Raw genomic sequence first — 19,109 nt, forward strand, 5'->3', positions numbered from 1 at the left:
GGTGGTCAAATAAGAGCCATGTATATCTCTCACTCCCAAGACTCCAAAAGTCAAAGAGTCAAGACTGTAATTGAATCTGAAAGAAAAACCCAGTTGGATACTCAAGCGTCACGCGTACAGTGACCATCCAAGGCTCAAGAGTCTCCATTAGACAGCAGTACCAAGTACTAGTCTACTACCTCCCTCACAGGATCAGTGGTCCGCAATGGAAAAAAAGAGGCAAAAGTTACTTTTCATCCTTTTATCTTTTTGAAAAATTTAGAGATACCCCTCCAATGTCTATTGAATTTTTGAGATACCCCTGTTTTTAACATTGGTCCTCTACCAGGGACAAACAGAAAATGATCTAAAATTACCCTCCTCTTCTTCAACCTATATCCAAAACCCTAACTTTTTTTGCACTGGTGACTCTTTAATTGAAATGCAGAAAAATAATTAAACTTGGTAAATTCATACCTAACTCAATTATGGTACTAAAATGGTTAAAGTTCATAGAATTCGTCATTCTTTTGATTTTACATGCAATGGGTAGGTGCAAGAGTACCCAATCATGGTATCAATGATTCAACTTTGTACTTACTTTCCATTTTTCAGATATTCTTTCTAAGGCCTATCCCTCTAATTCCAATAACCTATAATGTCCATCAGCTCATGAGATCCAATCAAACTTTGTGAGGAGTGGCATAGGATGCCCTTAGGAATTCTGTTTTTTTTTTTTTTTTTTCCTTCTCTTGATTTATTTATAATAATAATTATTATATTTATTTTAAAAAATCAGTATGCTAATACAAGAGTGATCCCAAACCCAAATGTTCAATCCAAGTATATCAGAAGACAGTCACAAGTTAGGAAGGAAGTGTATATAGCTCTAGTCTAATCGAGTCTAACTCAATCTCAGGTCACTATGGGTAGTTGGGCTCGATTGATATAGATTCCCTAAACCATGGTTTAAGGTGATTAGTGTGAATGTCAAAAAAAATTATCGGTAAACTTGTTTTTTTTAAAATCAATAATTAAGTGAAAAATCAATAATTAAGTGATTGTGGGAATTGAATCAAAGTCTATGGTGTATCATCACACCTATACATTTTTACCTATTAATAAGTTAGACGGCACATTCAAAGAGAGCCAAATTTAAATTACATTTCTTCATTTTATTTTTTTCCTTGAAAATCATTTCTTAATTCCACATATTTTTCACTCAGTCTATAATGCATCAATTGTTGCCAAATGTGTATTTGAAGAAGTGGCTAAGATGGGCATATGTTCCTTAAAGAATTTCCTATTAATTATAAGACTGATACTGATGCCTATGTATCCTAGGCTTTTTTTTTCCCCTCACATCTCAGCCTTACGGAGCCATTGTTCATCAAACCTCGTTTGACGTTAGAAAAACCCTAATTGAAATCTCATTTCTTTTAGGTTTCCGTTAACATCTTTGAGCAGTGTAGCCCAATTGTTTAATGTTCTTGGAACTCGAAAGAAAAGTAAACCGAACAACGTGTTTTGCATTTCCTTGTGGCCTGTTCTAGTGTTAGGTAAAAAAAAAAAATACCATATAATAAAACCAACATAATAAATCTGATCTATTATGAACGAATGACTTTTGATCTGGATCAAGGAATTGATATAAAATTATAACGTGTTTTGTCTTATATGACCAAAAATATTTGAAATGGGCTAATTTTTTGGGAGGATGATCTCTATGGTGAGGGGATTATCCTTACCAAAAATCAGTCCATTATGAAACTTCTAACCTCATGTTTACAAGTTGAAAAATTTTAGACCGTCCAAGTTTTATAAATCACTTTTGATGGGGTTAGAAATTTTAGAATGGAATGTTTTTTCGCAAAGATGATCCCTCACCACAGAGATCATCCTCATGAAAAATCAACCCATTCCGAACCTTTTTAATTATATAAGACAAAAACGTTGTAGCTTTATGTGTCTACGGAACCCCACCCTATGTATGTATATATATGGGTCCCGTTCCATAGCTAACTTTTTGGCAAAACATTTTTCAGAACATGAGTTAGAAGTTTTGGAATGGACTGATTTTTGGTGAGGATGATCTCTACAGTAAGGAGATCATCCTCACCAAAAATCAGCCCATTCCAAAACTTTTAACCCATGTTTACAAGTTGAAAAATCGTGGACCGTCCATTTTTTGTAAACTGTTTTTGATGGGATTCAAAGTTTTGGAATGAGCTGATTTTTGGTGATAATGATCTCCTCACCGTAGAGATCATCCTCACCAAAAATCAGCCCATTCCAAAATTTCTAACTCATATTTTGCCAAAAAGTTAGCCATTGAACGTGACTTTATATATATATATATATATATATATTTTAAATATAAAAGTTTTTTTTTATTTTTATTATGTATATCAAATTTATTTGATCTGAGGCTTAGTTTATATATTGTTTAAATATAAAAGTTTTTTTTATTTTTATTATGTATATCAAATTTATTTGATCTGAGGCTTAGTTTGTTAAACTCAGTGCAAAGCAACTTTGAGTTGATGGCTTACCACCACCATCAAAGAAAAAGAAATGGATTCAGATACTTGATATCCGATAGAGAGCCAACCCAAAAAGGGTTTGATCAGATACTTTATCATATCGATGTTCCATAACATGCCCTCCCTCACGTTCGTAAAGAATACAATGGAATGGTTTCTTTTGAGTAAGACCACATCGATGTTCAATATATTTTAAAACGAGGGTGTAAAATTTGGAACTGTAACATAGAGGTAGGGGTAAGGGTGTCAATGGATAGCCGAAATTCGAATCCGAATTCGAATTCGAATTCGAAATTTCGGATATCGGATTCGGATTCGGATTCGAATGTTATTTTAAAATTCGAATCAATTTCGGATACGAATTCCTGTATATTCGTGTTTTACAATAAAATTTTAATTTCTTTTTATCTTCTCTCATCGACCCACCCTCAACCACACGAACCAGTCGAAACCCTCCTCAACCACACAAACCATTCGAAGTAAACGGAACGAAGGTGGGGTTTCGACCGTGCGGGGTTGCGACCCCTTCTCCGGCCGGCGAGCATGCAGGTACGTACTCTTTCTCTCTCTCTCTCTCTCTCTCTCTCTCTCTCTTCCTCTCTCAATAAAACCCATTTTTTCAACGGTACGAACTTCATAACCGTCGTCTTCTCCGACCGAAAAGCATCAACGATACTCTCTCTCTCTCTCTCTCTCTCACGTAGAATAAAACCCCATTTTTTTTATTCAAATTCGAATGGAGTTGAAAAAAATAAGAAAATCAATTTTTTTTTTTACAGATTCGAATAGGTGGAATTTTACTCACACAGAGAGTAAAATCTCATTGTCTTCAGTCCTCATCCCTCATCGTTTTCCACGATCTCAACCTCTCACTGTCGGAATCTTTCTCAACGGCTCACCTTCGGCATCGGCGTCCATTGACAGGTAGAATCGTTCGAAATCTCTCTCTCAAAACCCATTTGATTTTCTTTGGGTTTTTTTTTTTTCGGATAAATTTCGAATATTTTCGAATAGTTTTCGAATTATAGATTTCGTATTCGAATCGGATAATATCGGATATCCAATAATTTATTCGGATACGAATTCGAATATGCGTTAGTGATATCCGATCGGATTCGAATTCGAATTCGGATAGTACTAAAAAATTTCGGATTCGAATTCGGATATAACACTATCCGATCGGATATCTATCCATTGACAGCCCTAGGTAGGGGGCATTGGCAAGGTCACAAAATAGTTTTTGGTCAATAAAGATACACGAATCCCAAGGTCCCAAAGAATACACGGCAAAGAGAGAAGAGTTCAATCTTTGTCTTCCAACACTAGATGATCAAGTCAGGTTGTTTGTTCCCAAGAAACGATAAGTGAACATGAAATAAACAAAAATGATCAGATGTAGAACACCAGCAATTAATTGAAACTAAACAATATCGGAGTGGGCAAATAAATAGGTGATAGTCAGAGCAACAAAAATACCAGTTTTCCTTCCAGTTATGGTAAGAAATTAGAATTGACAATGAGAATATCAAGCAGATGCTTTTATAAAAATTTCACAAACAGAGAAAAAAAAAAAAATGCGAGCTACACATGGAATACAGGATTGCATGCTCTTTATTACTAAAACCTATAAATTGAGACCATTACAGAGAGGTATTGACACAATCAGAAACAAGGTTTTGACGTAATAACAGGAAAGATAGAAAGAAATGCTCAAGCTCAAGCGAGAACATTATCATAACTCTCAATAGAGTCCAGCACCCACTATCAACAACATAATCACAGAATCACCATATCTACCCAAATCAGTCATCATCAACCGCTCTCTTAGTGCCTCCATGGAGTAAATAGTACCAGTACAGCTGGAAAAAGGGATTCGGAAATATTAACCATCTCACTCATATAGAAGTATTTATATATAGTGAGAGAGGATTATTTTCCTTACCATGGCAAAGATATGGTTCAGTTCTTAAGGTTTGTTATCCCAAGCTTCTTCAGTTCCACCTTCAGTGACTTGAGGTATCTAACAGCCTCGTCGAGAACAGCAGCAGTATTCATCTGATCAGCACCAGGTACTATTCCCTTAAGTGCCTTCACCATCTTCTTCATTCTCTGCAGCTTCCTTTCACTATTGGAACCCTTGCTGCAGCCTGAGAACGACTTCTGAATAGAAGAAGACATCCTCCTACGCTTACTACGTTTGGGACCATAACTTGAGCATGAATCAGGAGAACTGTTTCCGTAGCTGCCACGAGTCCGTGCAGTGCTGACCTCTTCCTCATCTTCTTCTTCTTCTTCTCCTTCTCCTTCATCATCCAGGCTCAACAGAGCATCAATGTCCCTTGAATCCTCCTTCAGAGGAGTGGAAGATTCTGTTTTATCATTATGTGCATCTTTCCTCCCAAGATCATTATCTTGGACAAATTTTGCGTGGATATCACTACCAGGGCAACTGAATTTGTGAGTCAATGCAGGGTGGAACATGATGCGACTTTTGTCATTAGTTTGGTCAAAGATGATGAAGTTCTTGGGACAGACTTCGGAAGGCTGAAGTTGAACTCCGTGGAACGGCCTCAAGTGCCTTGTTCCAGATGGTAGAGTTGCACCTAAAGTGGGTGCAACAGGAGCATTATACATATAAGCACCACCCAGTAGATATGCACGGTGGGGGAATGTCTCCCCAGAGGGAAATTGTTGATTACTCTTCATGAGGGGTCCTATAGATTGTTCAAATAGAGAGGAATGGCGAATCAGGGTGTTGAACTAAGGAACAGATTCGATCTTAATTGTCCAAGTTCCTAAGGTATCGAGCGGACTAAAAGGGTGTCAAGCGATTGCCAAAAGGGCACAAGAAAGCTGCCTACCAAAGTTACAGCTACTGTAATCTAATATTTCATCATATAATTGCCTTGCAAATAATGAACCAAGCAAAGAAGCCAATATCCAGGATTTCGAAGCTTTGCAATATTCCAACTACGTAACAGGCTTAAGCAACTGGCGGAAATACTCGGCCTGCCATGTCAAAGGAAGATATATGAATGGAAGTGGAATAAACATTTTCATAATAAGATCAGTTGTGTTTCCATTGAGAAGAGTTACAAAAACAGACTGAAAATAAAGAAAGAAAAAGAAACCCATAGTAGTGATGGAAAAGGAAAAATATACATCATCCAATGATTTTGTGAATGTACAAACACGATAAGCGTTTCATCATGTACATAAGCGCTCTAAGTTAGATAATGCGCATCACCAACAATAATTGATTCATAATTGACATTTACACGGACTACAAACATTTTAAAGCCTTTTTTTTCCTGAGACTAGATATCTTGGGAAAATCCATGCCAGGCTGACCCTACATTTGTTCCATTGCATGTTATAACATATAAAAGGACAGAAAGAAAACATAACCACACGAGCGAATCGGATGAAGAGAGGCTGATACAAAATAAAACGAGCGAATAAAAGAATCATCCCAATTTCCAACCCATAGCTGCTTGTTTTCATCCGAAGTAGAAACACAACATTCATTAAATCAAAATAGTGCAAGGCCACAAGGTATATTCCCAATCATTCAAGTTTCTTCTTAAACCAAAATCCCATGACATGTTCCTAGTAACCATAGGATGGCAGCCTCTTTTATCTGATAGAAATTATATAGGTAATTATTTCTCATAGGAGAATCACCCACCATCGATCCTCCTAGAAACGAACCCTATATCCCCTACTCTCCATGATCCTCAATCTCTTCTCAAACATCAAGAACAACTTCGAAACTCCCCTCCAAACATCATACCCATACAATTGTCCTGCAAACTCATTGTGCCCACCTAAACTTCTAAACCAATATTTGGCATTAATCACTCAATTGAAAGGAATTAAGACCATGTCTCAAAACCACCACTTCCCAAGTAGAACCTCATTCATCGCCTTGAGTTTCCTTCCCAAACCTTTTAGCCTTATGAGCGGATACATCACAATCACAATCGATCAAATGCTAAAGCTGTTGTCTTCAGAATCCTACTACAAGAAAACTTTCATCATCTTCTCCAAGATATTTGTGATGTTCAGCAGAATGGAGAAAATAAACAAGCAAACAAGAAAGAGTGTTCTTAGTCAAATCCTACCTGCCACCTTTGGATTAAAAATGGACTCTCCACAGAGCTAGAGTCCTACCAAGCCTCTCTACAACCTAGTACTAAAATAGTCTTTGAACGGTACCAAATGCCTTAAGGGAAGCTGAATAGGAAGGGGGTAGCTCCTCTATCTCACATTCCAAGGTAATGTTTTCAGAAATTGAGACGTGAGGTGAAGCGCTTGGCAGAGCAATGCGTTGAGGTATAAGCCTCAAATGCATAAAACTTTTAAGTACTAAATATAACATAGATAAATAATTAATATTGAAAATAAAAAGCAAAAAAAAGTTATGAACCATATTTTTTTTTATTAAAGATATAAACTATTAGAAAAGAAGTAGGAGAAAACAAAGAGAAAAGGACGAGCAGACCTACCCAATGAAATAAAAGATACAAAGGGAACCCAAACAAGTCAATAAGGCTCCTGACTCACCAGCTCCCATCAAACAAAAAAGGCTTCAAAAAAGACACCCTCAAACTCTTTAAAGGCTTTACACATTTTAAAGAGGAAAACAAAACCAAATAACAATAAACAAACTCAATCACAATATTGAAGCTTCAATAACATTCGGGGTTTAAATGATTCCCGCAGACTTTTTTTTTTGATAATTGTAATATATTAATAAAAAGGAGAGAAACAACAATCAAGGAGGCCGAGATGGCCTCTAAAAGAAACCAAACAAGGAAAAAAATCAAAAATCACAAAAAAGTGTTCCATCTAAAAACAAAGTCTTCAAAAGTAATCCCAGCAAAGTCTATGTTTTGTTTTGACCAATGGTACAATAGGCCCAAGATCTCCAAAAAACCACCGTGAGAGCTTCTACTCTTACTATTGAACACCCTGTTATTTCTTTCGGTCCAAACCCCCCAAGCAATAGCCGATGGAAGCATCACCCAAAGGAATCTTTTTTTGGATGAAAAGACATTACAATCCCACTCTTCTAACAGCGAGGAGAACTTACGAGGAAAGACCCAATTGATTCGAAAAAGATCAAGGAAAAAAGACCAAATATTATAAGAATAAGAGCAATGAATTAATATATGATCAACAGATTCCCCATCCCCTAGACAAAGTGGACAACAGTTTGGAGTGATCCAACCCCGAGCAATCAAGTTATCCAAAGTAAGAATCCTCCCGAGGGAAACTAACCAAACAAAAAAGCAGATTTTAGGAGGAATTGATTTGGACCAAATGAGGGACCTCGAGGATGCTCGCTCATCTAAAGGTATGAGTGACCTATGAAATGATCTGACAGAGAATCTCAAATCCTTAGCCCTCGTCCATTCCCACCTGTCATGTTCGCTCTCGTTGAGTTTAAATGATTCCCGCAGACTTCTGGCAGCACAAACACGAATACTCTACAAGAGGAAGCAAGATAGTGGAGGATGGGTAGCAAGTTTACTCAACTCTTAACTCTATTCTCCTCTACTTTTCTTCAGAAAGATTAGAAGTGGACATTGACTCCTCTCATGGATTTGAACCAACCACTTATCTAAAAAATTGCAAAAGTGCCACTCCCTATTATGAACCCAGAACTCCCTCTCTTTTTTTTCACCCGAAATGCATCTACTTCTTCTAAGTTTCTTCCTGGTCTCCACTAATCCCTAAAATGAGGAAGCCCTTCATAGGAACTTGGAATACAGCACAAATCCCAAATACTGACACAACCAATAATGTTGCTTTCTCCCACCACAACATAGAGAATAGGCATCTTTAGATAAAAATCAATGTAATGCTCAAGGAAAACCTTACATTTGGTAAGGGGAAATATGCCATTAGTAAAGTTATATACAGAAATTATAACACAGAAAAGAAACCTCAAACCTGACAAACTTGCATTAGTTGGTAAGACGTAATGACCCTGACATTCATAGTAATCTTCCCTACTTCCTTCAATGTTCGATATCTTTTTGGATTAACTGCAACGTACATTCTCATACCTCCACAACCAGTCAAATAATAAAGAGAAAAAAAAAAGTCGAGCAATCCCTCACAAAACCACGGATTTCACCTGCATCAGTGAAACACACAAAAACCACATTATATCATTAAATGGGGAAAAATAGCAGAAAGGAAATATAAGCAGATCAAACCACTATGCATTCAAATCAATTAATTCCTACAAAATCATTGAACTTTGAGTAATGAGACATATTTTAGTGATGCTAAGACTTGACTAGAAAGGTCTTACCAAAAGAATCCAATCTTATACGATGACACGGAAAAACACCACCAAGCGAACACACTTCCTGCAGTAGTTCAAGGAAGAAGATGTCCAAGGCATAATGATTGATTCCTTCAACCTGAAAAATGACTCAATTTTGAGCTTACAAAAGAGATGAGAGTGAGGTTTTGTCAATCAGCATTTTTGGGTTAAGAGAAGGCTTTTGGGTGCAACAATGGCAATCCAAACAATCCAAAAACATAGTCAAAACTGAGTTATTACAGATGGAAAACTAATCAAAGTCAAATCAAGCAGAACCACGACAAATTTGAGCTTACAGAAACCCTAAATAGATTAGACAACAAAAAAAAAAAACAGGAGAATTGAAGTATAAACAAAAAGAAATAAATAAATTAGCAGAACTGAACTGAATATTCCTTGAATTGAAGGAAACCATAATAGTTAAAGACAAGCGTGCCAAAATGCATAAAATAACACAGAAATTAAGCAAACCCCCATTCAATCATAGCAAAAGGATACACAATTCATCACCTACAAACTAAGAAACCCTAAAAACCAAACAAGAAATCAAAATCAAAGAAACAAAAACCTGTAAACGGATCTTAAACGCATTTACAAACAAAGATCTCAACTTGAAGCCTAAATCCTACATAAAGCCACATGTTACCCTCAAAATCAACAGAAATTCAAGTGAAATGGATGCAAAACATTGATTAAATCTACATAAACCCTAAAAAGTATAAGAAACTAGTTATAATCAGTGAAACAACAGTAACTTTGCCAAACCTAGGGTTTCTTTGAAGATTGCGACACGTAGAACAAGAGAAGAAGCTCAAATCAACATAAAAAAATCGGAACTTTTTTAAGGATTATGAGGCTCTACAGCAACGATGGAAGATAAGAACAAAGAAAAGCGCAAAGAGAGAGATCCAGAATGAACGAAATGTGGTAGAGAAAGAGAAAGAAGAAGAAATCAGTTTAACTCGAGTTAAGTTAAAGATATGTAACTGTGGTTAGTTATTTAATACTGATATTGGGATGTGTTCCCGCAACAGAATTTGGTCCGTTGGATTGGATCCTGGGAAACGTTTTCCGTTAATTGTGGATACGATTCTGGCCTAAGATCAGGAACGCGTGCTTAGATGTGGGGTCCACTAGATTGGGACGTAGTGGTATTTTTTATAAAAAAATAATAATAATAATTTGTTTACTTTTCTAAATTAGTAGAGTACCGTTTGTTTAGGATTCTAGAATCTGACTCTTTTTCATAATTGGATTATTGAATTGGATATTAGCTTTTGAAAATAGCGATTCTTCCATAAGAAGAGTTCGTTTTTCATTAATTATCGAATATGTTTTTTGTGTTTTTTGAACCAAAGCATTTTTTTTTAATTAAAATCATAGACTAGGAGTCACCAAAAGAAGATTATGATTCTAACTTATCAATCAACTTTAAAACTAGTTGGTTTTTTTTTCTTCAAATGATCAGGTTCCAAGCCCGTAGGTCTAACTAGTAGGGGCAAGTCAAGTGAACTCTTAGAACATCATATATCGCCCAAATCCCTCAAGTACATGCAATACCCCTACAAACCATACATATCAAGTAAACGAGGAATAATCAATAAATGCGTTTGAATTCAAGACCTCTCCCTTTTTAGAGGGAGATTCTAGTCACTACACTCAACACTTGTTAATTTTAAAATTGGATAATCAAACAATATTTTGGATTTTAAAATATTATTTTCATAATCCAATTCTCTCGTCCAAAATAAAATTTTAGATTCAGTATTTATATTAAACTTTGTTATAGGAGAGGGGAAAATTGGAACTGTATATCTCTACACCTCCTCATATGCATAGATAGGTAATACAAAGGGTTTTTTTGTTTGTTTGTTACTTAATCTTCTTAGGATCCTTATCCCAATTATTGGCATCGATAATATGAATTAGATTTTGTCTTCCATGTATCTTGGGATTATCAATCATGAAATTTTTATTTTTTTCTAGTAAGCAATCATGAATTTAATATTTAATGTAACTAGAAAAATAATATGTATAGTTGTTGACTAGATCTAAAGATATACATGGTCTAATTAATCTGTTTATACCTATGTTGAACTTGATATCGCAAACACAATTTCTCCTTTCTTTTTCTTGTTTTTGGGTTTAAGAGTGAAGGCATGGTTTTGATCATAGTTTGTCGTAGAGTCGTGATAATTTGATGCCCCCGACTGACATATGTCCCCCTACGGCCCATCACAAAACCATAGATCATTTGTCTCATGATACTCAAGAGAAAGGTTTATGGTCCTGTGTATCCTAAAACAGTGATCTACGATTTTATGATGGAGGCGTATGTAAGAGGAGGGTATTAGAAAGCATTAATTCTTTAATGGTATTCTACACACAAACTTTACCATGAGTGCAAACTCGCTTTCAACAAAGTCTTCCAAGTTTGTTGTGTTTAAGGACTTTCTCTATTTTGATAATGATGATTATTAGGACTTTCCTCTCATTTGATATGATGATCTATTTTTTAATTAAATGGGTTGACATGATGATGATGATGAATTGATGTTTTAATGGTTGTTTTTGCTTCTAAAGTTTCGGGAAAAAACAAATATTGTATTTGGAATACAAAATTTCAAATAAGTAGAACCTATAAGCGAAATGTTAGTATTTTCTTGTTTTTGGGTTTAAGAGTGAAGGCATGGTTTTGATCATAGTTTGTCGTAGAGTCGTGATAATTTGATGCCCCCAACTGACATTTGTCCCCCTACGGCCCATCACAAAACCATAGATCATTTGTCTCATGATACTCAAGAAAAAGGTTTATGGTCCTGTGTATCCTAAAACAAGTGATCTACGATTTTATGATGGAGGCGTATGTCAGAGGAGGGTATTAGAAAATCATTATTCTTAATGGTATTCTACACACAAACTTTACCATGAGTGCAAACTCGCTTTCAACAAAGTCTTCCAAGTTTGTTGTGTTTAAGGACTTTCTCTATTTTGATAATGATGATTATTAGGACTTTCCTCTCATTTGATATGATGATCTATTTTTTAATTAAATGGGTTGACATGATGATGATGAATTGATGTTTTAATGGTTGTTTTTGCTTCTAAAGTTTCGGGAAAAAACAAATATTGTATTTGGAATACAAATATTTCAAATAAGTAGAACCTATAAGCGAAATGTTAGTAAAACTTGATGGCCGAAAAATACTTTTTTAAGTATCACTACTTAATCTTAGGATGTTATAGATAAATTAGAGTTGAATGATTGATGTAGTGGTGCACTTCTAGATTGCAATGTGACATATCTCATTAAAAAAAATTAAAAATGAAAGTAACACCAACTATGCTTTATTGAGTCCAAAGTAGGGCAATCAGATATGAGAATACAGCTACACATAATAAATAAACAAAAAAAACTTGTAAAATTAAATCAGAAATAAACACTCCTAAAATTTTAGGAGTAACCCTAACAAGTAGAGTCGTGATAATCTGACGCCCCCCCCCTTACACCTCATCACAGAATCGTGAATCATTTACCTCGGGATACACAAGAATAAGATTTATGGTTATGCAAATGATCTACAATTCTATGATGGGAGTGTCAAAAAATCATTATTCTAACAAGTAATAAAGTTAGGGGAAAGTTGATTTTTATAGTCTTGCCAAGCACAACAAAAGGTCAATTGAAACCACCCCAATTAGAAGGAATAATTATATGCAAGTTGAAAGTTCTGTTTTTATTATAAGATTGTATGATTTTATTTTTCTTTTTAAAAATTAACATAAAAGAGTCCCTAACATATTTGTTTTGATCAGGACCATACATCAAATGTAAAATCTAATGGAAAACCCTTCTAGGCAGCAAAACAGCTTCATTCAAAGTGGTGATCATGTGGACCACCTCTTCAACGTTACATTTGTTCCCCTTAAATGTACGTCCTCCTATGGGGTTTGGGCATGGTTTATTCAAAATATTCCTGATAAGAAATCAAATCACGATCTGATTCTAAGTCTTATGTTATTTGGTTGGATTTTAGGTCTAGTTACATCTGTTAATCTTTTACCATCGTCATCCTCAAAGCCTTATCCAAAGGATTTGAGGTTGACTAATCGAATCTTGTTCTTCCATTTCATTTTACTTAGAGAAACATCTTCTGACATTGAAAGTGATTTCATATCCACTTTTACCATTTCATTCCATATTTTTTGAGGTCTTCCTCTCCTTTTTTTTGGTAAAAAAAAAACCCTTCAACTTAAACATTTCTTCTAGTCAATGGTTTTATAATAGATCTTCATGGAACACGTCCAAACATGATTTTTAAACTCGTCCAAAACCAAGACGTATCGTCCGAGTTAACTCGGTATTGAAGTTGAACGAGACCAACACACAAAATCATTTTTTGACCAAGATTTAGGATTCACGTTCAATTTTTTTTATTTATCTTACAAGACGTCTCAAACGTATTGAAAAACTCGTCCAAGACGACTTGGTATTGAGCCTGGACGAGACGAAACACAAAATCGAATTTCAAAACCATGCGTCCAAATCATCTGAATCAACTTTCTCTTATGGTGGGAGTGCTTTGCAACCTAAGTAACCATTTGTCATATTGAGTTATGCATAATTTGATATCCAAATTTTTTGAGGTCTAGTCATGGTTTAAAAACTTGTTTTGTCATCTCATCTCGTCCATGAACGAGACCGAGTCATCCGATTATTTGAGACTTCTTGTTCAAGAATGACACAATAGACTGACTTTTGAGAAACTCATCAGGTTTGAGACAATTTGTCAACCCATCTCGCTGGTGGAAGAGACCGAGATGAATTAGACAAGTCATCTCAGACTCATACCAAATTTAAAACCATGGGTCTTATATGATTCAAGCTTTCAAGCAAAGAATTAGGAGGGATCCTTGCAAATTCCCTGATGATAGCAGCACAATAAGACACCAAGTGGAAAGCAGAAAATTTTCCGTGGATCTAAATACAACTAATAATACATATTCTCAAACAAAAATCTATAAATAAGCGATAGTCCCTGAATGAAGGGAAGTACAAGTCTATAGGCTCAAGCATAAGGCCACTTAGGCAATAGTAATTTTTTAAAAAACAGTTATCCCATTTAATTAAAAAAAAAACAAAAATTAATACTATTAGTAATTTTTATATTATAGATCTCAAACGGGTCTAAGTACCCGTAGATTAGTTGGTTTGACACATTGCAAAGCAAATTTAAGGTCCTATTCCTTTGACTGGATGCCGATGTTGAGGGCATGAACGTAAATAACAGGAAATTGGGTTGCAACCCTGTCTCCTAGATCAAATCTGGAATCCCTTGTAATCCTCTAACTTCGGGGTTTGGATCAAGGATTTGAGATTCAATAAGAACTAGAGCCGATAAGGATCAAACTGGCCACACATTCACTTTGTGGGTTGTGAATCTCTAATTTTGAAGGTCACATTTAGGCCCAAAACATTGCGGCCATGGCGGTATTATTGTTCCAATTGTTATCGGATTGGATTTCGATTAACATTTTGAGATTTGATCCCATAAGAGCTGATCCAATAAGTTGTGATCATATGGGATTTAGATCCGATCGGACTAATGATGGATCTACTCTGAACTACCTCCAACTCATTTTTATTCACAACTTCTCCTACACTAAAATAAGGGTGGTGTTAATTTTTTTTAAAGAAAATAAACAAGATCCATTGATCGAAGCTTAGTACCTTAGACAAATTTTCCTTGAAACTCAAATTATTTCCTCCAAAAGAATTTTAACTTTCTAGAAATTCTTTGATAATCCATTTGATGAAATTAATTTTCTATAAGGAGAATTTTTTTTAAACCAATAATATCTTATAATTTTTTTGGGAAAACTCCTTTGAAGATGGTGTTGAGGTGATTGTTTGCTGGAATGAGGAAGTGATGGATCCATTAAGTACAATGGTGACGTAAAATATCAAGATCATCTCTTACTAGAATTTAAGTTTTGATGCCAACTTAGAAATTAAAAAGAGGATATTTTTCATTTATTTATCAAATTAACACTTATTTAATCATAAAAATATAAAGCTCATGAATTATAAACTAGAAACAAGAATAATATATATATATATATCTCAGATGAAAACTTCATCAAGGCTTATGGGTAATCTTTCCTGCCAGTACAGCTGCTTCAATCACAACGGAGAGTATGTCAATCACCTCATTAACGTTACATTTGTTTCCCGCAAATGTAGGCCCTTTCGAGTTCTTGACTCTCTTCATGCAATTGAGAAATTCTTGATTACACTCCACGTTAAGGTAGTCATCTGCACCACCATCACCATAACCCACAACATCATATCATACATCTATTATAATTAGAGAAGGTGGAGTAGCAGTGGTTCGCCCTCACTTTTATGTTTAAATTTTTATGTGGAATATAATCAAGGTCATTTTGATAATAAAAAAAATCATGAAAATTGCAACCCACGACGTATGATCAAGTTGCTTAGTTTACAGAATTATAAAAATATCATCTTTATTATGTAATCTTCGAAATCTATTAGTCAATATTTTAAATTATAAATAATTCTTTTTAGTACATGTACGGTTGCCCATGTCACCTTGTATTATAATAATAAGAGATAAGTTAGTATTATTAATTAAAATTTATATTAAATAATTCTTTAAATTATAAAATTACTTTTCGATAGATTCATTAATGTATTTAAAATAATATATCCATAACAATAATGTAAAAGAAAACAGTATTTTCATATGTCAAAATTATGATGATGAGGGAAGGAGCGTTGGCATAGACCCAAACATGTGCCCTAAACCCTAGTAAGATAAGCAAGACTAAATGACGATAGCTCCATACCTTTGGGTTCAATTCTTAACTCACCATCCAAGAGGCCGACTTTGAAGCGGCCGACACGCTTCAAATTTCGAAAGAACCATCTTCATTACAAGATATGTGGCATTTTCTATTTATTTCACGTCTTTACATTTTTGCCAAAATTTTAAATATATAACTCCTTTGAAATGCCACGTGGAATCCAATGGAGATGGCTCCTTTGAAATTTTGAAGCCAGCTAACTGCTTCAAAGCTTTTTCCGACCATCCAATAACATTATTAGTTTTAAACATTTATCAAGGTGATAACTTTCAAAAGCATCGTGATCGAAGTTTGTGTGTCAAACCTAGATTCTCCATTTAGGTTTACTGATACTCTATAAATTCACCCACGAATGCAGTAAGATTGGTTAAGTCATATGGTATCAATTGATACCATCAACCATATTGACTTGGATGTAGAAAACTAGAATTTTAATAATTGAAGTTCAATTTATGGCCAATCTAATTATAAATCTTGTTTCCTTTTTAGTTCTGTCCAGTTAAAATCGAATTCCAAAAGTCAATTATGTTAATTTGACACGAGAATTCATTAAGTGTGAACTATGATTGTCTTTTTCAATTGGAAAATCCCGGGGGGGGACTTTATTTTTCACTGCATCGACGTGGTTTCTTGAGATACGAGTAAAAAAACATGTACGGTTATATGTGCACCTCCACGTCAAAAATGTAAGAATCGCAGTAAATCCCAATGTCACCCCAACATTACTCTTTCCAATTAGATACAATTTTAATAAAATGAACTATGAGTAGTATGGATCATTTTTACGTTTATTTTTGTATGTTAGTGTCCTTATGATTAATTCAAATTTTTTTAATAAAAAATTTTTAATTTCAAAATCTAACTGTTCAGTTAGGCATTTAAAATGGAACAAAATTAGATACTAAACATAGTATATGGATGAACTTACTGTTTTTAGCTCCGATGCAGTCATCGTGAATCATACAACAACTGTCTAGGCCATCGCAGGGCTTCTCCCCGTGGCATCCGCCATATAGAACTCCACAATACTTCCCATATCTTAAAAATGGAGGTACTAACATTCACCAAATTAAAATTTAAAAAAAAAAAAAAAAAATTAAATAGAGCAAAATAAATATTTAAAATATAAAAACTTACTAAAAATTAACATAGATTAAATTAACTTATACTGCCACACCATCTTTTCAAATAACATCAATTTATGATATGAATTTTTTAATCTCAACTCACGAGTGAGGCTCTCCATCAACTTGACTGTTGAGATTTGAGTAAAAAGTAGATTTTTAGGACATTATAAGGATACATATTTTTCTAGGGATACAATTCTCTTGGGATTCCTTGGAAACTAATCTCTAGAAAATCTGCTTTTTTTACTGAAATCTCAACGGTCATGTTGACAGAGAGCCTCACCATAAGGTTGTAAAAGTCATTGATAAAAATTTTTTGGAGAAGAAAGGAAAAGACACGAGGCAGGGTCATTTAAAAAAGAGTATTGATATTCTAACTAGAAAGTCTTTACTCAGTAATTAATCGACGAGGGGGCATGATGGCATGAACATGGAATCATAGATATGTTTTCTCAGGATATACTACCACACATCGTTTTAGAGGATTTGCAGTTGTGTATTCCGAAGAAACAGAACTATGGTTTCGTGTATGTGCTAATGGCATCTGAGTATTGACCGAGTGAAGACTTTCTATTAGAAAATCATTACTCTTTAAAAGAGCATGATTTAGACACAGCCCTCCATGTTTTTTGGGATATTTTGAGATGCCACTCTTGCTTTCAAATTGATGACATGCCCCTAAATTACCTTGGTTTTCTCTTATAAACTATTGCTAAATGACCTAAATGCCCTCATCTTCATCTTTAATGAAAAAATCTTCTAATTTTTCTCTCAAAGTCCATCATTTTCAAGATCTTTAACCTCTATGGTAAATGTCTTTTAACCTATTTAATACATTATTTTCAATTTCGCCATGACCCTTTGTATATATAACTCCCTTAATTTTTCTACCCAAAGCTTTTTGGTTACCGGGTAGACGTTTCAAATGATCATGCCATCAGTTTGAAAAACATAAGGATATCTCAAATATTCTCCAAAATGTGGAGTAGTGCGTCGACGCAACACCCTTCGAAAAATAGAATTGTTATCCCCTCGAGGCCACCCGTGAGGGTGCATCCTCACTTATCCGGTGCATGTGATGTGCGGGCGTTGCACGTGCCCTGGGAAGGGACCCACATGCCTTGGCCCAGCCTCTGGCTCTTCCAGTCCCACTGGTTTGACGTAAGTTCAGATACCCCCATCATAAATAAAAAAATAAAAAAAAAAAAAAAAGGGAAAAAATCTAACTTAATAATCGTAGGGAAGTAATGTACCTGAACAGAATTGAGATTCACATTTTGTACTGCACTGTTGGGTCTGTAGGAATTAAAGCAATTTTTAACAGTATATACGCATCATTTTTTTCAAAAAAGAAAAGAAAAATTAAATTTTTTAAAGAAGATTGATGAAGAACTAACCACATAGAGAGCCGACTCCGTGGGCTGGATGCCGATGTTGAGGGCACAAACAGAAATAATAGAAAAGTGAAGGGCAAGAAGGGAATACAAGAAGAGAATGGCAAAGTACTTCAAGGACTGGTTTCTAGTAGCCATTGATGTAGAGTTGAAGCTTGGTTTTCCTTAAAGGGCTCCTACATATATATAGGATAGAGAGAGAGAGATGGATCAATTGTGATATTTTTTTTTCCTTTTACTCTCATGCTTTTTCCATGGTCTACTGGCATTGACACCTTCCATTTAATGAGGTGGCTGAGGAGTCCATCATTGATAAATTATCTTTTGTCAATCTCATTCATTTCACTCTCAGCACTCCTAATGTCATTAAGTCATTTTAAGCTTGGACCCAATCCACTTTTGCCAACTCCTCACCAACTGTATGCAACTTCTTTGGTGATTTACATAAGAATTGGTGTGACATTAGCACTAGAAAGCGGGACCATTTCTATTGGTCTAAATTTTGGTTTTTAGAAAGCGGGACCATTTCTATTGGTCTAAATTTTGGTTTTTATTTTTTTATAGATAAGTTAGATAGGATAATAAATAGAGAAACCCTTTCCTTACTAAGATAGTAAGAAAAAAGGTCTTCCTAAACTTCATCTACCGTCAAAAAGACCTTGAGATATGTAAAACAAGACCTTGAGATTTATTACAAATTTTGAAGACTTGTATTGCGAATCTCAATGTCTTTTTAACAGTGGATGAGTAAAACCCTTTTTCCTCACTATCTTAGTAAGGCTAGTCAGACTCTACTAAATAGGCTCCAACCATGTGTTGTACAGATTTGAAAGGATCC

General features: G+C 34.9%; 2 protein-coding genes across 3 annotated transcripts; both read right to left on the reverse strand.

The window, feature by feature from the left end:
* Positions 1–4,110: 4,110 nt before the first annotated feature.
* Positions 4,111–9,793, reverse strand: LOC147392413 (transcription factor bHLH144-like). Of its 2 annotated transcripts, XM_086458178.1 has the most exons (5): positions 9,628–9,793; positions 8,848–8,959; positions 8,481–8,667; positions 4,465–5,531; positions 4,111–4,381 (listed from the first exon to the last, which is right to left on the reverse strand). In XM_086458178.1, the coding sequence occupies exon 4, from the start codon at positions 5,226–5,228 to the stop codon at positions 4,482–4,484; it is 747 nt and encodes a 248-aa protein (XP_086314304.1). In that variant the 5' UTR covers positions 5,229–5,531; positions 8,481–8,667; positions 8,848–8,959; positions 9,628–9,793; the 3' UTR covers positions 4,111–4,381; positions 4,465–4,481. The 2 variants fall into 2 exon arrangements, with proteins under 2 accessions (XP_086314304.1, XP_086314305.1); XM_086458179.1 differs by lacking the exon at positions 9,628–9,793 and having other exon boundaries at positions 8,848–9,611.
* Positions 9,794–14,867: 5,074 nt separating this feature from the next.
* On the reverse strand, positions 14,868–18,483 carry LOC147392414 (phospholipase A2-alpha-like). Its single transcript, XM_086459556.1, has 4 exons — positions 18,275–18,483; positions 18,131–18,173; positions 16,679–16,804; positions 14,868–15,178 (listed from the first exon to the last, which is right to left on the reverse strand). The coding sequence occupies exons 1-4, from the start codon at positions 18,407–18,409 to the stop codon at positions 15,003–15,005; spliced, it is 480 nt and encodes a 159-aa protein (XP_086315682.1). The 5' UTR covers positions 18,410–18,483; the 3' UTR covers positions 14,868–15,002.
* Between the last annotated feature and the right edge of the window lie 626 nt (positions 18,484–19,109).

This window comes from Akebia trifoliata, chromosome 11 (genome assembly GCF_017979445.1).
Source record: "Akebia trifoliata isolate Shusen 1 chromosome 11, ASM1797944v1, whole genome shotgun sequence".
Taxonomy (NCBI): domain Eukaryota; kingdom Viridiplantae; phylum Streptophyta; class Magnoliopsida; order Ranunculales; family Lardizabalaceae; genus Akebia; species Akebia trifoliata.